Here is a 26,800-nt window from a genome sequence, read left to right as displayed (position 1 = left end):
CCCTACATACACACACACACACACACACACACACACTCCACTTCCCATGCCACTACCCTACATACACACACACACACATACACACACACACACACACACACACACCCAACACCTTTTTTCCCAGTCTCTTCTTTCTTAGGCTCTCTTCCCTTTCAGAGTTCCGTACTAGCTCATGGCTTACCCCTACTGTGTTGTGTTTGGTACTGTGTTGCCACAGTCTTCTGGAAGAGGGACTCCCGCCTGAGAGAATACCTCCATTAGACTGGCCTATACACACTCTGTGGGGCCTTGTCTTGACTAATGGCTGGTGTGGAAGGAGGCCCAGCACACTGAGGGCAGCGCCACCCCTGTGCAGATGGGTTGAACAAAAAAAAGCCAAGCTGAGCAAGCCTTAGGAAGCCATAGGAAGCCACCAGTGGCCAGGACTCCTCCAGGGCCTCTGCTTCATTCATGTCTGCACATTCCTTCCCAGACTCCCCCAGTGGTGACAGAGAGTGGCCTAAGAGCTGTCAGCTGATATAAACCTTTTCCTCCCCAAGTTATTTTTGGTCACAGTGTTTTATTAGAGCAATAGAAAGCAAACTAAGATGGCCACGCCCTTACATTTGCATATTTCTGCACATATAAGAGCAACAAGTGACATTTGTCTCTGAGGATGGCTTGGTTCACCTCCTCTGAGGATTTCCAGCTCTGCCATCCTCCTGCGGCTGTTATTACTTCTCTTCTTTTTGGCTGAATGAACCCACAGTGGATATGCACCACATCATTTACATGGCTGCTGACGGACCTTCAGACTGCTTCCTTTTTTAAGTACTGCAAGCAGGGCAGCAGTAAACCTGTATGTGCAAGTGTATCTAGTGTGTGCACTTAAATAAAGTCCTTTGGGTACACATGCAGGAGTGGGTACAGTTTGTAGCCATCCCTTATAAAACAGTAAGAACAAAGATGACAAAATATGTGTGCATACACGTATGCGCACATGCAAGCTTGTGTGTATTCTCTGGGAATGTGTACATTTCTAAGTCAGTGAGATAAGCCTAGAATTAAAAGCCTTTTGTTTTACAGTAACACTGCACTGTCATGGTTTCAATCCTCAGGTCTCCAGACTGACCTCCAGAATAGTATATATAATATATATAAATATAAAATACACAAATAATACAAATTAAAAAGTCTAGTTCATTCAAATCAAGATGACTATTTCTTGAAAGGAACACATACACACACACAAATGAGAGAGAGATTGCTCTGGGTTCAAGGCAGATTTGAGCATCACAGTTTTACAGTGGTAAACGAGGAGCAGTGCCAGCTTAAGGACACCCACCGGCACAAAGGTCTCCTTGGTCAGTTTCCCCTCTGACAGTGACTATAATCCCAGCTCTAAAGACTTTTCCTTTAACCAAAAAAAGATTCCTTAGTTACAGTCTCCATCTGAGAAATACGAAACCAAAAGGCAATATGCAATACAACAACAAACTTCTCTGACTGGCATATGAAATCCAACTATTGAGCAGATCTCCTCTGCACATAAAACTTCCCAGAGAAAACTTGAAAACAAAGAAAAATGCAACCAAAGCCCTGTAAGATCTAGAGCTCCAGCGGCCAATGGCACGCCCTGGACCAGATGAGTGCTTTGAGAGCAAGGGTTTTGATTTGTGGACCACTGTGTTGTGGTCACTTAAGGACAAATAAGGGAAGGTATGCAGAGAAACCAAGTGCAGAGCAGAACACACCTTGGACAGGGAGAGGAACCCGTCGCTGGCCAGCACCTCCTGAGCATTTCTGTCCATGAACATGCAACACATACAAGTTAACTTAGGAAGCGAGTAGAGACTGGCAACGTCAAAAGTCATACAGACATTCTGAATGTTCAGTATGGTGCAGAGATACTCGGAGGTAGAATCCTCTAGCTCTGGAAATCCATATTTGTGAGCCAGGCTCAGAAAGTCCAGCAACACCTCCTCCTTCTCATCAGTCAGCGTCGCTCGCCCCGTGTAGATGTATCTGAGGAGCATTGTGAAGGCCTCAGCTGTGGTGTCTTGAAGAGGGATCTCTGCTTCAGGCTGCGACTCTCGCATCCCACCATACAGTAATGCTCTGCACACCAAACAAGAAACACAATTGTAAAACCTCAAACATGATTTGCTGCAAAAAAACATGAAACAACAGTTACCAACACTATGCAGATATAAATTTGCTTAAAGACACAAAGATCCAGGTCCAGAAATGCAAGTGATTCTAAATGGTTCTTTAAAGGCAACAAGATAATTATTTTAAAACCACTTTGAGGGCTGGAGAGATGGTTCAGCTCTTCCAGAGGTCCTGAGTTCAATTCCCAGCAACCACATGGTGACTCACAACCATCTGTAATAGGATCCGATGCCCTCTTCTGGAGTGTCTGAAGACAGCGACAGTGTACTTATATAAATAAAATAGGTAAATCTTTTTTAAAAACCATTTTGAATTAATACCACAAACAACGGAGCTATTTGAGGTAGTCTGAGAATGCCAGAGCACACAGAAAGTTGGAAGCGATCTTCTGAGAGAACAATGAACTCAATAGAAAGACGTTGCCAGTCCATAAGCAGTTTACAAAGTAAACCCCTACAGGGCGGGCCCTGAGGAGATAGACAAACGAGCCTCTAACAGCTGCACAGTGAAGAGAACGTGGGTTCTACCCTGCAGAGCAGAGCTTTAGGGACTCTGGGAGTGAGCCCCCTCTGTTCTGGGGAACAACTGAGTAACAGACCTATTCAAATCTGAATTGTACATGCCCTTCAACTCAGTAATCACGCTTTTAAGACCTCACTAGAGAAAATCATAGTTTGTTAGGGATATATAGCAACGAGTACAGAAACCTTAGGGGAAATCTAATGTCAAGATGGACATGGCTGAAACAGTGTCGTGCGTATTCTATGTATCATTGGGAAGATCAATGGAGTTCAGCGGGTTCTATCTAGGAAAGCTCTGCCACAGCTCTTTCCCAGTAATGAGTAAAGGGGTTCAATGCTCTGTGAGGTCCCCTTTTGAACAGCTAGCATGCCTTTGTGGGGAACTGACAGGCTCTGGAGGCAAGGCTCAGTCAGAAGCAACTGCCGACACTTCACTTTCCTTTATACAAGAATAGCGCTCTCAGTGAGAATCTAAGAACACTGGTGATGGAGTGGGTTTAGCCCAAGTGGGCCCCAAAATACCTCAAAGGATCAATACCCACAGAAGCAAAAAGGTCAATAAGTGAGGGAACGTGTTCCATTAACTCAATACCATCTTCATGTTTCTGGAAATGTCTGGGTTTCTTTTAAAGAATACACTGATCGGGGCTGGGAGAGAAGGCTCAGCGGTTAAGAGTTCTGACTGCTCTTCCAAAGGTCAAGAGTTCAAATCCCAGCAACTACATGGTGGCTCACAACCACCCTTTTCTGGTGTATCTGAAGACAGCTACAGTATACTTACATATAATAAATCTTTAAAAAAAAAAAAGAATACCCTGATCACATCATCCACATGCAGGTTTCTTTCTCAACTGCTTGTTTAGGAGAGCAGAGCATACAGTATTCGGAAATAGTAAACATAAAGATGAGAACTTCTCTTGTTAATTAAGGAAGGACCTTCAAAAGCACTCACACAGTACTCACTGGACACAAAGTAGCAAAGGGAAAGGAAAGGAAAGGCAGAGAGCACAGGACCCAGAGCCTCTGGCCAGGCCAGGGCCAGACGCCATGGAAGCCTTTCCCTTAGGAAAGGCGACTGCTCTCCTTGGTTTCTGAGCTTCCGGTTTCACCAATATTATTTCATTTGCACAGGATGGCAAGGTGTGAAAACGCTCATAGAACTATGGGAGTTCTAGCTACAGAGCACACACTGAGGGGAAGTGACACCAATGCATGCCCGCTCTGGGTCTTCCATGCAGCTTTCACTGGAGGACAAATGAAATTTTCCCTAAGCCACAGGCATCCCAATTTCTCCAAGTAAAACTGTGACTCCATGTACCAGCTTTCTTATTGTAAATAGACAAAGGTTTAGTAATGTCAAGGTCAAAAATAAACAATCACTTATAGGTAATAAGTCACTGCTGATTTCCATTTCGCAAACATTAGGTGAAATGTAGATAAGAGATCAGATTATGTAGGAAGCCATTTCATAAGCACATCGCCATTACAAAATGGCGATGACATTTGGCTTGCCGTTGGTATAAGAATGCCTTGTCGTTGGCATAAGAACGCTTTGTGCGCGTGTGCCTGTGAATCCCAACGAGTGCCTTTGGTCACGTCAAATGGCCTGATCGTCACACAGCCTATTATGAGTCGCCACGTCTGAGGCGGGCATACGGCCCTATATAAGGGAAGGGTTTTGATATAGTCGGGGCTCTCCTCCTCCTCAACTGAAGCTAGTGAAAGTAAAGTTTGTACTGCAGAAGGATCCGTGTGTGCCGCGTCTTTCCTGCCGGCAGGAGATAGCGCGGGACAAGATTAATTTTTACAACTTGGAAAATTAAGAATCTAAGAAATAGCTGTCTGTGAGTGAGTTTTTTCATTCATTAAATATGCATTTGTATGTATATATGTTTATGTAATATTATATGTATAATACATTATTAGCTTTGGTTCTAATGTTACTCTGAAACAGACTCAGTTAATACTCATTTCTTTTAGTGGGATTCCCTCATGCCTGGGAGCTCTGTTAGGTGACTCACAGGTGCTGGCTGCAGTGGTCCAAAGCGGAGAAGTATGCATGCTCATTTACAGTCTGGAAAGCCAGCTCACCCACCAGCAACTCGGTGCAGACCCCTCCTCCATCTACTGCGCAGAAGGTAACAGTAGCAGTACCTCCATCTACTGCATAGAAGGTAACAGCAGCAACTCCTCCATCTACTGCACAGAAGGTAACTGGAGCAACTCCTCCATCTACTGCACAGAAGGTAACAGTAGCAACACCTCCATCTACTGCATAGAAGATAACAGCAGCAACTCCTCCATCTACTGCACAGAAGGTAACAGTAGCAGCACCTCCATCTACTGCACAGAAGGTAACTGGAGCAGCACCTCCATCTACTGCACAGAAGGTAACTGGAGCAACTCCTCCATCTACTGCACAGAAGGTAACAGTAGCAACTCCTCCATCTACTGCACAGAAGGTAACAGTAGCAACTCCTCCATCTACTGCACAGAAGGTAATGGTAGCAGCACAGAGCTGAGGAATGCCCTTCAGACGCCACCAAGAGTTAACTGGTGCTCTCTCTCCCAGACTGCCTTCTAAGCCCTTACATTCTAGGCTGGTCCCTAAAGAAAAGGGGATTCTCAGGAAGTGAGAAATCTGCAAAGTTCTTCTAGACACTGGATTCCACTTGGTACACTTGAGTCCCATATTTTTCATAGAAAACACCACTGCTTCCCACATGACTTAAATATAAACAATTATTATTACTATTACTATTATTATTATTATTGTTATTATTATTATTATTATTATATTATTATTATTATTGTATTATATACTTACCGAAAATATTGGCACCTAGCTGCTAAAATTACCCTGTGGGCAGGAAAGCGCTTCTTGTCCACAACAAACGTGACGTCACCATATTCTTCACCAATCAACAAGGCACCAATATGCTCAGACAAAATGTGCACATGATCGATTTCCCCCACTGCAGTAAAGGGGCGAAGAGGGTGGCTGTTACTCATCGTGTGAAATAGATGATAGTCACTGACCTGTCAGAGAAGGAGTAGAAGTTAGTGAGAGAGAGGAGCATACGCAGAAAACCACACATTCTATCAACCATCCAAACTCTACACCAAAGGCCATCACCAATGACTACATTTATTTTCTTTCTGAAACATTTTTCAATGTGTAGTCTAGACTGGCCTTAAATGAGGCTGTGCTAGAACCTATGACCCTCCCACTTCAGTGCAGAGTGTCAAAGGTTGCTTTTTAATTAACCTGCTTATTCTAAGCAGCAGCTCAAGCTTTTCTCACTAACCCTGCGACCTTCATTGCCGCCTCACTCCAGCAAAGGACAAGCTGCCAGGAGATTCACAAATTTGCAGTGCTTGGGCCATCATGATCTAGAAACACTTGCGCTCACGGAAAGGAAACCCAACAGGCAGAGAATCCCTGCATCCAGCAGAGACTGGCTTAGCAAGGCTGGAAGCAGTCTACCCTACCCGCGTCCCCAGCAGCGTATTTCTGGTACAGATCTAGGCATAAATTATAAACAGCAAATTTCGTATCTTTTTGATCTGAAGCTACCTTTAATAATTTACAACGATCTTCCGTGGTCACAAAGGTAACTTACTTTACTGATAAAATTTTGGAGGAACAGCATAGCCCTCTTCCAAACTGAGCCCATCTGGCTTATTCTCTAAATTGCCACTTCGCAGCCCGGTGAGTGCTGTACATGTCTAATCCTAGCACTTTCAAGAGACCAGGGCAGGATTATGAGTTCAAGGCTAGCCTAAGCTTTTCTTTCATACTTGTGGCTCTAATGATTGGGTTGATGGTGATTGCCAGCATATCATATTTCTAGGCACTTCCTTGCTTTTATGCGCAGCCTGTCTATAAAAAAAAATCGAAAATCAAGGAGCTGAGGTTCAATACACTCACAAGGGTAGTTAAGACCTTAAGAAGTTAGAACTGTTTGTAATTTATTATTTGCAAGCATGCCTTTTTCAGATGTTGTATTCAGCAAATTCATAAGGGCTTTCTCCAGCATTCAGACCGTGTGGGGTAAGAGGTGGCTGGTGGCTCAGAGGTGGCCTCTATATTGAGACCAGGGAATCTGATCCAGACATACCCTCTCCACTGGACCTCCACTGTCTTCAACAATTTACTTTAATCAAATTTAAAGACTAAAGATCTCTCATCTTCAAACTTCCACACCCACATCTGTTACCAGCAAGATGTGTGAAAGTCTGTCTCTGTGACTGTGGGGAAACCGTCAGGAACCAAGTTCTTTAGTGGCTTGGTATCACATGACCACCCCAAGACAGAAACCAACAACAAGAGCCCTGATGAAAGACAACTGGTGGTGGGTGACTGGCAGGAGCACCTCCCCTGCTGCCAAAGACTGGTAGTTTGAATGAGAATGACCCCACAGGCTCATGGGTTTGAATACTCAGTCCCTGTTGGTACAACTTTGGAGGAGTCCCTGAAGCTACAATTTGAGATGTGAGCTCTTAGCTGTTTCTCTACTATGCCTTCCCACCACCATCCTAGGCTTAACCCTCTGCAATCACAGTCACACTACATGTTTTCTTTTATAAACTGCCTTGGTCATGTTGCTTTATCACAGCAATGAACAAGATACTGACACACAAGGCAAACCCCTCTTCCTCAATTGCAGCTTCCATTTCAAAGAGTCAAAACTCAACCACCGACAGCCATTTGTATGGGAAACACCAAATTCAGCTTAATAGGACCAACTTAGAAGCATCAGCAACAATAGGAAATGTGGGCTGACACTTTAACACAGGAGCTGGGGCAATATCTATAAAGGTCACATTGTAAATACTTCCGGCTTTGTGCACTACACAGCTTTGTCATACATGTTCAAGTCTGCCTGGGGAACTGAAAAGTAGCCACAGGGAATAAGTAAATGAATGAGCATGTCTGTGGTTTATGAAACTATTCTTGTTTATAATGAGATGGTGTCACTGCAAGCATTAGGACCTGGTCCCAATCATTAGGTCCCCAAAACCGCCATTAAAAAGCAGGACACACTCTTGCCCTTGTTCTCTTGCCCTCTTGCTTCCTTCTTGACCTCTTGGGCTCTTCCCTTCCCATCCCCTTCCCCCTCTCCACTTGCTCATGGCCATGGCCAGCCTCTACTTCTCTACTCCCTCTCTCTGCCTTTCTCTGCCTCTACTACCCTCTTAACTACCCTCCCCATGCCCTGAATAAACTCTATTCTAAACTAAACTTAAAAAAAAAAAAAAAAAAAAAAAGGACACAGCTGAACACATGCATGTTACCCTAGCCCGGAAAACAGAGATGGGAATATGAGAATATGAATCCTTGGGGTTCATACTCAGTGAGCTGCAGGCCATTGCACAAAAGTGGGGAGACAGTGTTTGAGGGCAAATTAACCCAAAGTTGTCCTCTGACTTCTACAGACAAAACCAAAATAACGCATGCATGCAAATGCATGTACACACACACACACACACACACACACACACACACCACTCATATTTTAAAAAACGGGTTTGTAGACCAGTTTACCAAGTGCTTGACTAGCATGATCAAGAACTCTAGACAAAGGATCAGACTGGGTTTCAGGTTTCTTCTCCTTTCTCCTAGTTTATCTGCTGATATTTAAAATAACCTCCTTACTTCCTATGTTGGCCAGAAAGCCCTGAAAGTTACTAGATTCTGACTCCAAATCTCACTCCTCCCAGAAGAAATGCTCACATCATTCTGTTACTCCAAACCAAACAGACTATTTGCACTGACAGTATGCACTGCATATGCCTCATGAATACCCTCTGGTGTAATAGCTCTTAATATTTATCTAAGTCATGGCCAAGACTCAGCCCACTGCTAAATGACTCTGGCTGAACAATGACTGATTTTCAGTTAACTAGCTCAGTGGGATATTTACAATTCATCAGCTGACAAATCATGAACATTAATTCTGGATATGTAAATATCTGCCTTAATGGGTTCTCCAGATCTTCACTTCTCAATACATATAATTTCACTTTGCTAAATTTACATTTTAATTATGTTTTTCCAAGTGGAAACATAAAGTGAATAGTGCTGGATACAGAAAACAGCCACTTAGTGTGGAATAAACACAATTTTTATTGGCATATAGAAATAATTTTAATTAGACCAGTGATTCTCAACAAGCTTGCCATACACTGGAACCACACAGGAAGCTCAGGAAAATGAAAATAAGATGCTTGAGTCCTTCCCCATCAGAGTCTTACTTAATTAGCCTGTGATGGGGCCCAGGCACTGCAGTGACCACACTAAGTGATTCAAATGAGCAGTGTGGACTAGCTGTGGGTTCACGCTATGGTTTGGCTGTAGTTTGTCCTCCAAATGTCCATCTGATGAAGGCTTGATGCAACAGATCACAGAACCAGCATATGACAGACTCAAGAGGTGGCAAGTCACCTTTAAGAGGTGAGTCAGCCCAATGGGAAGTTCCTGAGGTCACTTGAAGACAGGGCAGTCCTCAAGTTGAAGCCACAGCAAGCATGGGCCCATAAGCTTCCTGCTTCAAGGTCTCTTTTCTTCCTCCTCTGTGTGTTCCCAACATTTAATACCATCTTGCCACATGAGGCCCTGAGCCAATGGCAGGATCATGCTCTTAAACTTCCAATATTATAGGCTAAATAAACCTCTTTACTTCAGATATTCATTATAGGTATGCAAAGCTAATACAGTTCACATTCTCCAGGCACACAAGTTTAAGAGGAAAATATATCCACAAGAAAAATAGGTTCCATCCTAGGTTTAAATTGCTGTGATAAAATCCCATGAGCCAAAGCAAGCTGAGAAGTGGGTTTACCTCACCTTACAGTGTACAATGTATATCAAGTGCACTGAGAAGGACGTCAGCGCCTGAGCTGAGACAGAGGCCCTGGAGAAAGCCTGCTTACTGGCTTCTCAGCCCTCCTCCTTACCAGAGGCCATGGCTTCTCAGCCCTCCTCCTTATCAGAGGCCATGGCTTCTCAGCCCTCATCCTTACCAGAGGTCATGGCTTCTCAGCCCTCCTCCTTACCAGAGGCCATGGCTTCTCAGCCCTCCTCCTTACCAGAGGCCATGGCTCCTCAGCCCTCCTTCTTACTATACCACCTAGGACCCGCCCAGGACCAGCATGACTTCAGTGGCTGGGCCATCCCACAGCAATCATCAATCAAGAAAATGCCCTCCACACAGACTTGTCTACAGCAGGCCCAGCTGAAGGGAGTGTTTGCTCTACTGAGGAGCCCTCCCCAGAGGACTCCAGCTTGTGTCTAGCTTGTGTCAAGCTGACAAAAAACTAACAAGGACAAATTCTATTTTGATATTATTGCAAAGTGACAAACAATGCTAACAAAGTTATCAGACTGCATATGCGTTTATGTAGAAAACTAAGTATCAGTAAGCTAACTTATTTCCATGTATGTGCTCCACATGTATTTTCTTTTTAAAGGTCTACTGTAAAAATTATACATCAGTATTTTTGGGTTTTTTGTTTGTTTGTTTTTCTGTTTTTTTGTTTTTCGAGACAGTGTTTCTCTGTGTAGCCCTGGCTGTCCTGGAACTCATTCTACAGACCAGGCTGGCCTCGAACTCAGAAATCCGCCTGCCTCTGCCTCCACAGTGCTGGGATTAAAGGCGTGGGCCACCACTGCCTGGCTTATACATCAGTATTTTTAAATCACCAATTTTCATTTAATAATAAAACTAGAGGAAAAGATGACTAAAACTCGTGGAATTGAGAGCTGACACATTTCAACTTTCTGCCCTGAGCTGCATTAACTGCATGTCACCTTTCAGAACCTGATAATCTAATTACATCATTTCCACACGCATGATGTGGGAATACAGTATAACGCATGATTTGAGTATACAGTAGATGATTATTTTCTCAAGTAACATTTTATAACTCTGCCACTCTGCCTGTTAATGCTTATTTTGCCCTGTCCTATAAAATCCAGTCTCTTCAGCTACAAAACAAGACTAGATCATGGACTGTGAAAAGATGGAAGGGAACTGTTGGGAACAGAAGAGGACAGTACGGCGGAACAGGAGAGAGAATGGATGTCAACACAGCAAAGATAAAGATGCCATAGGAAGCCTCTTACTGTATGCTAATTAAAACAAACTGGAAAAAATTAAGAATATTAAGACTGAGAGATAGGAAGTTTTGAAACATTTGTACAAATATGCACCATTACCAGGGTTAACAGTCCTTAAGATGGCTCACTTAAACTTTTTTCCTTTACCTATACACAAACATCATCTTCCTTATGTTAAGAACATGGAATTTGTGGGCCTGAAGAGACAGCTCAGCTGTTAAAAGCACTGGCTGCTCTTCCAGAAGATCCAGGTTCAATTCCCAGCACCCACGAGGCTGCTCCCAACTGTAATTCCAGTTCCAGGGAATCTGACATCTCCACAGATATACATGGAAACAGAACATTAATGAACATAAATAAAACTAAACAAATCTTTAAAAGAATATGGAGTTCATTTCTCTTCCCATGAAATCTGGAGTTGGAATCACTTTAACCACCAGAAGTGAGCTTCCGGTCTAAGCCTCTAGGAGGTGTGACAGATCTACTTCTGAGCTGCCCAGGCCGTGTGGACAGCAAGAGGCCCTGAGGTTACAGGATGAATAATGAACACAGGTAAGATGAAAGCCAAGGTGCAAACACACATTCCCAGCCGAGTCACTCCTCCCTGCTCAGTCATCGGAGCCACTCCATAGGCTGGATCTAGAAGGATGCTCCAACTCCATCAGCTACCACGAGACCCAGACTCAAGCTGGGCCCTGTTTAAATCTGACCCACAGAATTAGAGTAAATGTATAAATGGCTATCTATTTAACCCATTACCTTTTATAGAACTTTGTTGCCTAGCAAAATATGAGAGGTAGTGTTTCCTTAACTTCCTGAACACTAAGCAAAATGGCAGGGTACAAAAACCAACATATAAAAATCAATAGGTTGCTATATGCTAATAATAAAATCGTCAAGATAGACTGAGGAAAGCAAACCTTGTTCATGGCTGCCTCGGCCTGGGACTGTGAGGGGACCCTGTCGGCGCTGCAGGGTCTAAAGTCACAAGCAGACCAGCCTGATGGCATGCCTGTGAAGGATTACCGAGATTAGGTTATTTGAGGTGACAAGGCACATCCTCAATGTAGGTGGTTCCACTCCTTGGCCTGGAGTCCCAACAGACTAACTAGGAATCAACGGACTAAAAGGGAAGCAGAAAGCCCTGCGGCAGCATTCCCCACTCTGCTTCCTGCCTCTGGGCGCCATGTGACCAGCTGCCTCTCCTGCCACACAGCCCCTGCCTTGATGAACCATCTCCCCAAATTAAACCTCTCTTGACACTGAAAGTGCTGGCAGGAAAGAGGTAAAGCACAAACAAAGACCATCTGAAAAAGACTCCAGTAGCAAAGATGATGACCCCAAGAAGTGACAGGTGTGAGCACATGTGGTCTCGGCACATCAAAGAAAATAATCAGCAAAGTAGAGAGGCAGCCTCGGAAGGATGGGGAGCTTTACAGTATACAGTACATAGTCAACAGAGGAAGTATCTAGAAACTACGAATAACTCCTAACTCAGAAACAAAAACCCACAAATCAGCCAAACTAAACAAGCTAATGAACTGAACAGACAACTCTCACAAGAAATATAAATGGCCAATAAATATTTGGAAGAGCTCAGTATCTTGGCCATCGGGGAAATTTACTCCACCTTGCTCCAGTTGGAAACGCTGCTGGAGAGATGGCTTAGCAGTTAAGAGCTTGGAGTACTCTCGCGGAGGACCAGGACCCAAGTTGGGCAGCTCACAACCAACAGGAACTCTAGCTTCAAGAGCTCCAGTGCCCTCCTGAGCCGTAGATATTCATTTATGTGTACATATCTACAATACAGACACATAGTATACACACGATCTAAAGTTAAATAAATCTTTTGTAAAAATTCTACTATGTAAGTACTGTATCAGGGATCCCACCATCACTTCTGGGCTCAATGACTTATTAAGAGGCCTCACATGGTTTACTCCATAGTTAATATTCACTGCTGTGTTCTACCACAGTAAAAGTACACAAAGAAAAACTCAGCAGGAGCTAGAAAGATGGCTCCTCGATTAACAGCACTTGCTCCTCCAGTAGCCCCAGGGATACCCCATGGCAGCTCACAAGCACCTACAACTCCAGTTCCAAGGGATCTCATAGCCTCCTCTGGCCTCCATGGATATCAGGCATGCACATGGTCCACACACATACATGTCAGCAAAACACTCGTGCACATAAAAGAAAATCTATCACAGAGAAAGGGTCTCATGGGGCAAAGCCTATAGAAACGCAGGCACGAGGCCCCTAGGGTCCACTCCAGGAGTCCTAGAGCACGTGCTGAACTGCCCCAGGGCCGTGGCAATACAGACAAAAACTCTCCATCTATGAAAGCTTGTTAGAAACTCAATGACCAGAGCACTTGGTGGGAGCTATCCACACGGGTAGCTCCGGCTGAAGCAATGTAAATTCCGGAGTTTGAGAAGAGAGCAACTGAAACAGTTGTTGACTTTACACACAGTTGACTCCCATGGAAAGGGCCAGGTGCTGGGCGGGGCCAGCCGTGCAAGCATTTCTCCCACAGCTAGCAGTTCAGTTCTGCTCGGCTCACTCTTCTCTGCAGAGCTTTAGAATAACAGAGAGCTTAATGACCTCAGCAAAGACACTGAAAATAAAGTCTACCTACTATCTAATAGGCAATCTATTAACCTTAGAAGGAAATAAATGGATACTAAAAATAGCCACAGACTCTATCCAAATGTATCCCCAACCTCCAGTCTCCCCCTACATAAGGCCAAACAACATTATGGACAAGTGTCTTCACAATTTCAAGATCCAGATCATTCTGAAGATATTTAACTCTATCCTCATGCGTGAGAGAAAAGTAGTTTTCTGCCAGTTGTGGTGGCACATGCTTTAGGGTATGCTGGAGGAGCCCCAGAAAAAGTCCTTTTCTAATTTCATCTTACAAAATCAATACAACCTTGACATGAAGACATTATCATATCTATATCAAGATTAATGTAAAAATCCTCAAAAAAAATACTGGAAACAATGAAGGATGACTCATAACAAAGTGGATGAATTGCAACAGAAGATAATGATGGAAAATATTCACATAATAAACACTAAAATAAGATTAACAACACTCACTATATGACTTTTTACATTTTTTACTTTATTTATATATTGGGTGCATGTGCACTTGTTGCAGAGACCCTTGGAAGCTAGAGTTGGAGTTACAGGAAGTTATAAGCTGTTAATGTGGGTGCTGGAAACTTAACTCAGGTCCTCTGCAAGAGAGTAAACAGTCTTTGAGCCTGTTCTACAGACCCATAGTTGCAGACTTGATAATAAAAGTTTTAATTGGGTGCTGGAGAGATGGCTCAGCGGTTAAGAGCACTGACTACTCTTCCAGGGGTCCTGAGTTCAATTCCCAGCAACCACATGGTGGCTCACAACCATCTGTAATGGTATCCGATGCCCTCTTCTGGTGTGTCTGAAGACAACTATAGTGGACTCATATACATAAAATAAGTTCTTTTAAAAAAAAAAAGTTGTAATTGGTCCCAAATGAAAGGATTGCCAATGATCTCCATACCATAACAGCATCTGATTATGCTCAAATAAGTTCAGGAATAAATCAGAGATGTCTACTCATCACTGCTAACATTGTAGGGGAATAGAAACTATGCATTGAGAAAAACAAACAGAAATGGATTAGGAACAGAGGCAAAATAACCAACACTTGCAGAAGACATCTGCCCACATGAAACAATCATGAGAAATTAATTACCAAACACTGTTTTTAAAAAATCAGTGAGGTTCAATGATATATCCACATAAAGCAATTATAATGAAAAGCTACAATTTTCTCCCATGCCCCAAGAAACACTGACTGAAAAATATGAGGGAAAAGCCTTGAAATATATGACTTCAAAGTACAAAAGATATCTAGGAATAAACTAACAGCACATGTAAAGGAAGCTTTCAAACTCCACTGGAAGATATATGAAAAACAAAGAGGGCTACACTTGCTAATGAGAGATACGGTATTGTAAAGACATCAAACATTTCTGAACCACCACATGAAAAAACATGCTTGATATATTATAAATAAAAAAATACATTGCAATAGAACCTTCAGTTGGTGAAATTCAAGAGAACATTCTTAGAAGAATACAAAGTTAAGAAAATATCTGGGATTATAGCAATGTCAATGTTTGAAAGAGCTTGCCAAGCAACCAAGATGACCTCAGTTCAGATGCCAGCATCCACATAAGACACCAGACATGGCCGGGTGGTGGTGGCGCACGCCCTTAATCCCGGCACTTGGGAGGCAGAGGCAGGTAGCTCTCTATGAGTTCAAGGCCAGCCTGGTTTACAGAGTGAGTTCCTGTACAGCCAGGGCTACACAGAGAAACCCTGTCTTGAAAAAACAAAAAGAAAAGAAGAAAAAGAAAAAGAAAAAGCCAGCAGAGCTGGTCTTGATGCACCTGCAGCCCTGGGTTATTAATCAGAGACAGAGACCTTGGGAGTGAAGGCTTGTTGGCTGCAACCCTAGTCAAAAAAACACAAGCTCCAATTTCAGGAAAAAACCCTGCTTCAAAAGATAAAACTGAAGTGATAGAGATGGACATCTGATACCTTCCCTCTGACATAGACACCAGCACTACATACAAATACGCATAGTAACCCCCCCCCAAACACACACTCACACACTCATGCTCTCACTAGACCCAAGAAGGATTTTATTTTTAACAATCCTACTTCTTTGTATACAGATGTTTCAACTATTTGGTTGTTAACATTACGAAACTAATTGGAACGTGTATGAGGGAGCACATTAGATTTGCCACAACCAGCCCTCTCTCGTTTGATGACTAAGACGGAAATGCTAAATACAAGGACTCTCTCTTACAAGTCAAAATTAAGCCATGCATGGTAGCACCTTCTTAATTTCAGCACTTAGTATAGGCAGGAAGATCAGAAATCCAAGGTCGAGATCAGCTAGAAAGAGTCTGAGGTCAGTCCACATGGAAACTAGGGAACACTGGTGAGAAGTAGCCCAGCCCTGGGGACTCTATATCTCACACATCCCAGCTTCAGCTCAGCCCTAGGAGACTCTCCCAGGCTGAAGGCAGCCTTCCTCTGACACAGTACGACCTGGCTTCCTCCTGGTTACCATCCTAAAGCCTGAACTTGCTTCCCACAGACAAGGCGGGATCCACTCCCTCCTCCCACTTCCCCTCCGGGCAGTAGACAGGGGAGCAACAGAAATGGCTCAACCAGGAAATGTGCTGTCCACAGAACCTTATTCAAATACTGCGAGGTCCTGCACCCTACGGTTGACTTTCATTGCTTCAAAAGTGTCAGTAATCTAAATATGGCTGGTCAGCAGTACTAAAACACCAACAGTTACTGCCTGTTTGATATGCAGTAAGAAGCCCATACCCATTTTTCCTCACTAAAATAATAAACAGTGCCCATCAGTGAAGTGAGAGGACCATATGCAGCTCATAGTAGTGTTCTAAGGGCCTCAAGGAGAAGAAAAGGAACTTGGCCTAAAAATCCATTTCCTTACAGCACACTTCAAGCAATGGTTTACAGGTTTTCATTTAGGCTATTCTGATTTTTAAAATTAAGGCTATTTTCCCAGTATTTCATGAAGAAGCAGTCAAAGTGGTTCCACAAGGTGGAGACGCCGAGTCCTTGAGCCTGTGTGAGTCCCTCTTGGGAGACTTTCGTATCTCCTGACTGAAAGGCCTTTATGAGGAAAAAGACCTTCTGCTCTCTAATTGCAAAATATAAATGATCTTTCTCTGGGGGAAGGAGATGGCATTTACAAGCATATGGCTTGGCAATTTCTCTCTGCTCTTGGTCCCCATGTGGCGTGTAATTTGAAGTAGCATCCCTTAAACTTTAAATTAGCAGCGCTGAGGAAGGCTACTCTGCCCTGCGTGCATCTTAAATGCTCTCACAGAGGACCCAGCTCGTCGTCCTCACTGGAAGAACACCTGCCTTCTTGTCACTAAGAGTCTAGAGACGACGACCACTCTAGAGATGTAACCTTCATCCCGATATTCTGAAAGTCTGGTTCTACAAGGAGCACTGAAGAGCAACAGGAAACATGGGGCTCACCTGACAAGAGCAAAGCCTGAACCCACACCCAGGCTACCTTCAAAAGCCACAGTATTCCACAACTGTCTATGTTTGTAAATACCCATAGACGTAAGTCAGCCTTAATGACTGCTAAACAAAAATCTCTGATAAGGTTATTTATTGAGCATGCCCACATCTCCACTTACTAATCAGCACACTGATCCTCCACCTCTCTGCCATGGGATAAGCTAGTCTCTGAATCTGGACCTCCATCACTCCACAGAAGCCTGACTGAGCTCTCTTTATAACACCAGTGCTGGGTAACAGAAACATGCTCCATTCAGACCAGGTCAAATGTGCCCAATTGGGAAGAATAAAAAGCCATTTTCATGTCATCTTTAGGTGGGTCACACATACCTTTGACTTATTAATGAGGGATGGCAAGTCATACTTGAGCCATAATATAAAACCTAGACTAGGAATACAGTCAATACAAGTATGCGTCAATATATACTACAGGGTTCACTAAAATGTCTATAGCAAATTTAAATAAGCCCGGAGTACATTCTAATAAAGATTAGAATAGGAAAGTCGACTCCACTTCCACTGAGGAGCATGTCCTCCCACATCTGCAGAGAATTCCACTCGCACAAGTTCAAGAGCAGCAGCTGGGCAATGGTACTCAAGGCTGTGATGCAGCCAGACTCAGAGAGGTGACCAGACTGCTCACACACTGCAGTGTGATGCTATTACAGCTTTAAAAATGCAACGTTGTCAGCCCCTCGATGCCTCATTATATAGGTTACTAGTAAGCTGTCCGGAGATAATACACACACACACACACACACACACACACACACACACACACACACACACAAAATGAGAGACTAAACAATGCCCATTAGTAGTGCATATATATATATGTGTATATATATATGCACACACACATATATATATACATATGTATATATATTTATTTACACACACAAACACATATACATTTATACACATTTGTTTGTTTGTTTTGTTTTGTTTTAGTTTTGTTTTCCAAGACAGCATTTCTCTAACAGCTCTAGCTGTCTTAGAACTCACTCTGTAGACCAGGCTGGCCTTGAACTCACAGAGATCCACCTGCCTCCCTAGTGCTGGGGTTAAAGGCATGCAAGCACCCTCCCTGAGTTGCCAATATTTTTTGTCAGGGCCTAAGAGGGGCCTTGATCCATCTTGTGAAGAATGTTCTTCTAGACTAGCAAGTATGGCAGGCTCACTCTAGCAATGAGCATTGATTCTGTATAGTAAGGATGCAGCTTTACTATCCCAGCACAAGATAGCTAAGATACTCAAGGCAAAAAAAGAAAAAAGCCCAGGCCGGGCAGTGGTGGCGCACGCCTTTAATCCCAGCACTTGGGAGGCAGAGGCAGGCGGATTTCTGAGTTCGAAGCCAGCCTGGTCTACAGAGTGAGTTCCAGGAAAGCCAGGGCTATACAGAGAAACCCTGTCTCAAAACAAACAAACAAACAAAAAAGCCCAGCTTATAACTTGCACCACCATTTGTACTTTTACTCAGTTAAGCCTTTTGCAGTCTGTGGGTCTAGCCTCTAATTAAGACAATCCAAAGGCCAAAACCCACACCATATTGCAACCAAGGCGCTCTAAGCACAGCGGGCGCCAGTGGACCAGAGGAGCTGCACTCCGCAGTGCTTTAAGTGCCCTCTCACAGTGGAAAAGCCTGCTCCTCCATCTTCAGTCTCTGTAGAAGAGGGGGAGGAACAAAATGTACCTACTAGACGTTATCCTAAGTTCTGAGTATTTACCCAATACCCACTCACCCAGCCACCAACCTCCCTCAGTCTCTCACTCATGGTTGCTCCTCCTTGTGACTTCTAATGGGACAGTTCCCCTCGCCCCCCAGACAGATGACTTTGATGAGAGAAGTCATAAATCACAACTCTAAGAAGAGGCTATCATTCATTATGTCTCAGAATTTACATCATTACCTTTTCCTGGACTTTGGCCTTATTGGTCCTGAGCCCACTGACCACTGCATGAACCAAGTGCCAACAGCAGAAACACATAGGTAGGCCTCTAAAGGCACAGACAGAGACAGTCACGAGTGATCTAGAGGTAATCACTTGTAATAATATTTTCAAACACAGGACAAGGCATTTCTATTTAATGTCTTCACTGGCAAATTATGAGGCTCTAACATCACTGCGTAGATTTGAATTATATGGTTTTCTAATTAATAAAGGTTATTACAGCATGAGCTCCCATTACAGCAGTGGGATCAACTGCAGCAGTGTAATTTCTTTGTAGCAAAGCCTCTATGAACATCCGCATTATTGTCTGTGTAAAGGAAATTGGCTTTTCATCTACAGAAGATTATACAAATGATCTTCTATGCAGAGTTTGGCTATAGTTCGTTATAACCCAATATCATGACTATTTTCTGTAAAATTATAAAATAAAGAGATTAACATTTCAGTTAACCCAAAAGCCTGACTTCTAAGTTCACGTATGCTATTCTCTGACAGAACTTACTAAAAGAAATGTTTACACTTTACAGTACTGTCTGTTCTTCTCCCCTTCCATACGACCTTGCTCTTCTTGTAAACCTTGTCTTCATTCTAACTCCAACCTAGCCCCTCCCACTGTAATGAAAAGAATCCCTAAGTGTAGTCTAAAAGCTGCTACCAAGGCCCACAGACCAGCGACTCAGTGACTCAGCGAAGGAGTCGCGAAGCTCACTAAGAACTCTTCCCGAACCCAAGGCTAGGGTGTGTGCTTCACAATGTGGGAGCAGATGGGCCTAGCTCAAGCTGCAACATCCATCCTAGAAACAGAAAATCCTTAGACAAACTCTGTTTCAGTCCGAAGCTTCCTATAGCCCACTGGGAAAATGGATTTTTTCTATAAAATTGGCACCCTTTAATGTTTTAAACTTGGTCTTACCCTAAATTTCCACAAACCCTCATGAATAAACAAGTGTGCAAGCTGCCTTTTCATCCCCTTCTGTGTACATGCAACCTTTACTTCCACTGTGTGAGAACTAAAAAAAAAAAAAAAAAAAAAAAAAAAAAAAAAAAAAAACTATAAAAATGAGAATAATGGATTTTCTTTCTGTTTTAGAACAATAACAAAAAGTGAAGGATCTTTTGCATTCTGTGCACTAGCACCCCTAAGACACTGCTGAATAATTGATCAGTTTATGATTAGGCTGCTATTTTTTGTTCTGAACAACATTCATAAACCAAATTTAATTCACATCTAATATTGAATTCTTTCTCTTTTGTCAGGATCAAAATCTCTATCAAGGCTGATCTGTTTCTTAGAATTTTGCCAGTTGATTTTTTTACCTAATGTCATAATCTTTGTATGTGACCAGCTCAGTTATAGTAGCAACTCAGAATGCCACTAACATAATTTTCTTAATTACACTGATTTTGTGTGAGGGAAGTGGGTATGTACAAGAGGCACACAGAAGTCACAAGGCAACTGGCAGGAGTTGGTTCTCTCCTTCCACCTCGTGGGTCCCAGAGATCCAACTCAGGCCATGTGCCTTTATCCACTGAGCCATCTCACTGGCCCTGACACTAATTCTCAGAGTCCATCAAAGGAGGTCCAGATAGAACGGTGCCTTTGTAAGAGAAGTCTACACTGCAGGCACCAGAGAAACCTACTGTCACAGAAATGACTTACACAGTATAGGCAGAACATTTCTGAAGGTCATTTCTAAGGAAAAAAGGTAATAATGTTTTAAACTGTGTTAACTTGGTCCTCATGCTGTCACACTGTCATCATACATGTGACAACCATGAAACAATCACAGAAATGCCGTGACAGACAAGTGGTCCGCCTCCTTCTCAGGGCTCACAAATGAAGAAGCAGTTCATGGGTTTTTTGGTGAACAGGGTAGAATCAGCTGCTGCTTTAGAAATGAGAGCCACACAGTATCCTGTGCTTACCAGTGAGTCCGCCCAAAGTAACCACACAACCAACATGGGGCTTCAGGGGCAGGGGTGGGAGAGCTTGCACGGCTCTTAAGGAAAAGATGTTTTATTTAAAAAGCATGACAAGGACAAGAGGCTGGTGGAAGGAAGGGAACACATCTGAGCAACAACAGAAGAGAGTCCACAGCAGACAGACAACGTGAGGGAGTGTCCTGTACAAAAGGTGTCTGAGAGCAGGAAGGACGGCTCAGTGGTTAGAGCGCCTTCGGAGGAGCTGACCCTGGCTCTCAGCACCCACACCACTTACAACTCTGGCTCCTGGGGAAGCTGCCATCTGGCCTCTGTGGGCACCGTACCTTCCCTTCTCCTCCCACTCTTCCCACTCCTCCCTCGCAAATTCTCAAGTCTCCAAGTCCTGCCTTGAGAAGAGGCCAGGATACGCCAGGTTACATTCTGCGGTCCTTCAAATTCTAAAACTGCAACGGAATCATTATATAGCAAAGCACAGTGCTGGAAGGAAAAACTGCTTCCAGGAGCTGCGCTCCGCACACTGTCAAAGGTTTACATACTCACTTTTAGGGCCCAACAACTGTTTGTAGGTATTTGTAAGGCTATCCACTAGTTCTAAGTTTTAAAGGCTAGGGAGAAACTAAAACACCAGCCATACTGTAAGAGAAAAATAAAATGAGACACATTCATTAGCAAGAATGGAATAACCAGCCAGACACGGCAGCACACACCTTTAATCTCAGGGCTCCAGAAACAGAGGCAGGTGGATCTCTCAGAGTTCAAGGCTAGCCTGGTCTAAGTAATGAGTCCCAATTTAGCCAAGGCTACAAAATTAGACTCTTTGTCAAAAAATAAACAAAAGAACGAAATAGCTCACCAGGCAGTGGTGGCGCACTCCTCTAATCCCAGCACTTGGGAGGCAGAGGCAGGCGGATTTCTGAGTTCCAGGCCAGCCTGGTCTACAGAGTGAGTTCCAGGACAGCCGGGGCTACACAGAGAAACCTTGTCTCAAAAAACAAAACAAACAAACAAAAAGAACTAAATAGCTCTACAGGTTTTTCATTTCGTTTTTGCAGTGGTGGGGATCTAACCCAAGGCCTTGGACTTGGACATCCTAGGTAAGCTCTCTACTACCAAGCCACACTCAGGCCTCACTCTGCACATTCTGACCTGACCCCCCAGATAAACGACAGGAGCAGGCCTCAGTACAGAAAGACCCACTGTGTAAGCGGACACACTTATTAGTATCTATTTTACAGACATGTATATGCATGTACATATTTATATGTATCTATGTATATTTATTTAATTAGTCCAATCCATATTCTGATACCTGGCACGTACACCTAAATACAGACTTGGCTAATTAACTAGCCACTGAAGAAGGATCTGACTAGCCCGGCAGTAGAAGCACACACCTTTAATCCTAGCACTAGGGAGGGAAAGCAGAGGAGGCAGATCGAGGCCAGCCTGCTCTACAGAGATAGCTCCAGGACAGCCAGGGCTACACAGAGAAACCCTGTCTGGAAAATCAAAAATTAGAAGAACAAAAAGAAAGGAACCTGAACTACACAGGACACATTGGTCAGGGCGGGCCTGAGAGAGATGGAGAGTGCCTTAACTGGGAAACTTTGTGTAGTTCTGAAGTGTCTCTCTCAAATAATAGACCAAGCTTTTAAAAGAGGGGCAATAAAAGAGGTGATAAGTTTATCAAAAGGGGTTTCTTTGTTTTCCCAAAGGGAATACAGAGAGACAGAGAGATGGCTCAAAAGATAAGGGCACTCATCACTAAGCCTAAAGACTCAAGCTGGATCCTAGGATCTACACGGTAGAGAAAATTAACTCCCACACAGTGGCACACGAGCATATGCATGCACGCATACACACATATATACACATACACACATACATAGATACACATACACACACCCCTTATGAATGCTGGCAATAAATATTTCCAGTTGTCCATGGTGAAAAGAACCCTGGGGCTGACAGTGTTTATTTAGTTAAGACAGGCTTTTGAAAATTAGCTACATGTAACAAACTGCAATCCTTAGGAGGCAAGAACCACCTGCTTCCTGCAGATTCAATGAAGTATGAAACAGGTGCGCCCTTGTCGGTCTCTGGAATGCAAAACCTAAGTCAGCTGCATGAGATGGAGCCTGCCAACACCCACCCTAGAGAAGGGCATGGAGCCTGCCAACACCCACCCTAGAGAAGGGCATGGAGCCTGCCAACACCCACCCTAGAGAAGGGCAGGGCTCAGAATCCCACCCTCTGCAGGCACTTACAGGCAGGTATGTCACAGGAGGGAAGGGCTTTGGAGGCTCCACTGTCCTCAGGAGGGTAGAGGCAGCGTTGAGAAACTTTCCTTAAGGGTAAGGCCACTGGGAAGTTGTCCACACTCCTATCAACAACCCTAATTAAGCTCGCTGGTTTGGCAAAAAAAACCCACAGGAGGCAGAGGGAAGCATGCTGGGAAGGGGATCATGGGGAGCTACAAAGGACTGGAAAGGCAAGTGGGGCTGGAAGGTTCAAAATACATATGTGCATATATGAAAATGTCACAGTGTAACTGATTATGTGTAATCCAATAAAACAAGCATATAAATAATTTAAATATCCCCATTATTTAAACTAAATGCTTTAATTACGAAGTTTCCCTTGGGGCTGGACAGAAGGCTCAGAAGTTAAGAGCACGTATGGCTCTTGCAGACTGTTACCAAAGGCCTCGTCCATCGGGCAGCTCACAACCACACGGAACTCTGGCTCCAGGCAACCCAACACCCTCTTCTGACTTCTGTGGCTACCCGCACATCCATAGGATATATATACACAAAGACACACTGTGCACACAACTATTTTTCTAAGTGAAAGGATTTTTCCCTTTCACTTTCCCTTAATCTCAGTCAGCCCAGGTTGCTCTTGGCCACTTCCCGGCTTTCTTTTCAAATAGAGTTAAGCACAGCAAAGCACGGTTCTGGGCAGAGTGCCCGCTGTTCTCAGGCTGGAGCCGCTGCAGTACAACATGAGCCCACACAGTTCAGCCCTCAGAGCTCGCACAGGCTTCCGAGCTCAGCCACAGCGCCTCAGCACCAAGCAAAACTCCTGCTCTCCTGTTCACCGGAAGCACCGGTTCTCTTCCTACCCTTCCGTGCCATCTACTTTGGGGTAGGCCTGTGTGCTTCTCTATAGTGGCTGAGGCCTCTGGGAAGAAAAGAATGAAATTTGACAAGGAAGCCATTCCCACAGCTCAGGTCCAGGCATACCTGCTTTTCAACTCACTGGTGAAGGCTCACCACACCCTGAGCTAACTGAGCACAGCACAGACGCAGGGGACTCTGAAAGAGGGGTGACAGTGGCCCCAGAATACCAAGAGTTCCTCCTCCTCTCTCTCTTCATTGTGGAGGTTACCCAGCGCTCACAAATGAGAAGGTAAGTAACTATGCTTCCCCAGGGACCTCCTTCCACTGTGACCCAAAGGCAGCACTTCAGTAGAAGCCATCCGAGCTCCTAGAGTTGTCCAGTCTCTTCCTTAGGAACTGCTGGAGTGAGTGCTGGGTGGCCCACAAAGGCCTCTCCCTCTGAAGGTGTCTATGGAATGCAGCCAGCGCAGACAAAGCATCTGAGTAATACCCTGTCTGCAAGGGGAAAGGCACCTTAGCAACTTCAGGGTGATATGAGAGCAGACTTCTCCACTGGCACCCCAACTCCAACTCCACCTCAACCCCCGTCAGGAAAGAGGCGCTAGAGTTGGGGGGGGTCACACCAGGAGTTACTATCTGCTTTTTTCTCTTTCAATGCCTCTGCTGCTGGCTGCCTCCTCTACAGACCAATGATGTCTGACTCCTGTCCCTCGGAAGCTATAGAGACAGTGGCCCTTTTAACACACGTGGCTACTGAGCCGGCCATGTGGTTAGTCCAAAGTAAAACACTGTCGAAGCGCTAAACACACATCATACTGCAGAGACTCAGCACTGCACTGTAGCCAGCAGTGGAGACACCATTCTAAATCTGAGGACTCCATCCAGCTTCATCCGGCTTCATCAGTTACAGTACTTTCCCCTCACATGGCCCCTGGGCATCCATCACACCTCTGGAGGCAGCGAGCGGGACTTTGGAACACAGCATCAGAGGGTATCGAAAGTCACACTGCCTGGGTTCAAGCCTTGGCAGCACCATTTAGTACGAGGTAGCCTTGGACATATTAGTTAACATCCTCCTAAACCACACTTTTTAAATATTCTTTATAAAAACAATTATGGTGTCTGTATGGGGGAGGGGCAAACGTGTCATAGCACATGGGAGTGGAAGTCACACAACTCTGTGGGGTCACACTGCCCTTGGGCTACAGGGATCTAATGAAGGTCGTCAAGCCTGGGTGACAAGCACTTTACCTGCTGCTGAACCATCTCACTGACCTAAACTTCCCTTTTGTCTTCTACACTATGTAGGTAATAGAGAAACACTACCCTCCAGCATGCAAGGAAACCTCAACCACTTACTACTGTTATCACCGCTCCACCGCCAAAACCATCTACTACTGTTATCACCACCTCAACCATCTACTACTGTTATCACCGCCTCAACCATCTACTACTGTTATCACCGCTCCACCGTCACCGCCGCCACCGCCGCTGCCAGTACAGGATGAAGAAAAGGACAAAGCTAACAGGAGCTGAAAAGATGGACGAAGGGTACCACCGCTGGCACCTCCAGAGCTGACGCTCTGATTAATGCTAAGGAGATACACTGGAGAGCAGGTCCACGTTAGCATACAAAGAACTAAACAGACTGAAACCAGAGCCACAGACACAAGCTCTATGGAAAACCCCTATGTTCGATGCCCCATCCTGAGTGTTTCCACATAACTAAAAAATATGACAACACAGAGGCAGAGGAACCAACTGCTGTCCACAGTAGAATAATGAGCATTAGCCCGGGCTCTGGGCGACCCAGAGCCTACACTTAAAGCTTTCTGAAATCCATTCCACCTATGAATGTCCTCAGCTCCTTCCTCACATTATGCCAAGTAATGGGGAACTATCATGCCCCTACATAAGCACTGATTTCGCTGGCCCTAGTCCAGCCTCCTCACATGTGCAAGCCACAGTGGAACCCAGGATGTGGCACTGCTGGGTTTTCAAAGATGCCACCCACTGTCTCCTGTTACCACTGCAGGCATTAGCGGCCAGAGAACATGTGGACTCCAATTTAGGAGACTAATGGTTGAATGCCTGCTAGCCATTAACTGTTTCTCTATATTTATTTAATGGGAGGGGTCAAGAGACAACTTTCAGGAGCAGGTTCTCCTTCACTTTGTGGTCTCAGGAGCCAAACCCTAATCATTAGGGTCAATGGCAACGTGCAAACTTTCCCCGCACCAAGCCATCCTGCCAGCTCAATTTCACTTCTTTTTCTATCATGTTGGAAGCATATCTCTGAAGATTCACATTAGCATTATATTTTTATTATATACTTTTTTAAAACAGACTTGAGGCTGGAAAAACTTCACAACTCCCTTTTTTTTTCATAGTCCTCCTCAATTATCAGTTATTAAGGAAGTCCTCTCAGGACACATGGCATTATTCCTTTAAATTAATTTTCACAATTACATAGACCTTTATAGCTGCTAATTCATTCCCAGCTCCAATTCTTCAGATGGAGCCAGAGTCACCATCATCTGGTAGCTCATTACACATGCTATAAACTATTTCACCCCAGCTGTGAAGTTGGCCACAATAAATATGTTTTGTTGCCCTAATTGAGATTTATGATAATATAATAACGTAATTTTAAAGGCCACATGCTAAAGTACTTCCTAAATCAATAAAAAGGCTAGGCACTTAACCTATACCACACTAATGTTACACAACACACAATCGGGTGGCTCTCTGCCCATGTGCACAGGGCCAGGAGCAACTGATCAAAGACCTGTCATCAAATCTATTTTCTTGATTTATTTTACACTAGTTTTCTAAGGCTGCATACAT

The 26,800-nt window shown here is 44.1% G+C and overlaps 1 protein-coding gene across 3 annotated transcripts in view; it reads right to left on the bottom strand.

The window, feature by feature from the left end:
* Btbd9 (BTB domain containing 9) overlaps window positions 1–26,800 on the bottom strand; it is a 364,895-nt gene that overhangs the window by 316,953 nt on the left and 21,142 nt on the right. For all 3 annotated transcript variants that reach the window (XR_004112166.1, XM_031346710.1, XM_031346712.1), the window contains exons 2-3: window positions 5,500–5,711; window positions 1,734–2,097 (exon numbers count right to left, since the gene is read on the bottom strand). Coding sequence is in view for 2 of the 3 variants with exons in the window: in XM_031346710.1 (XP_031202570.1) it covers window positions 1,734–2,097; window positions 5,500–5,711 (576 nt within the window). In the remaining variant the exon portion in view is untranslated. The remainder of the gene's footprint in view (window positions 1–1,733; window positions 2,098–5,499; window positions 5,712–26,800) is intronic.

The sequence above is a fragment of the Mastomys coucha genome, unplaced genomic scaffold, assembly GCF_008632895.1.
Source record: "Mastomys coucha isolate ucsf_1 unplaced genomic scaffold, UCSF_Mcou_1 pScaffold3, whole genome shotgun sequence".
NCBI lineage: Eukaryota > Metazoa > Chordata > Mammalia > Rodentia > Muridae > Mastomys > Mastomys coucha.
Note: the sequence above shows the minus strand (reverse complement) of the source record. Positions and strands in the feature narration are given on the sequence as shown.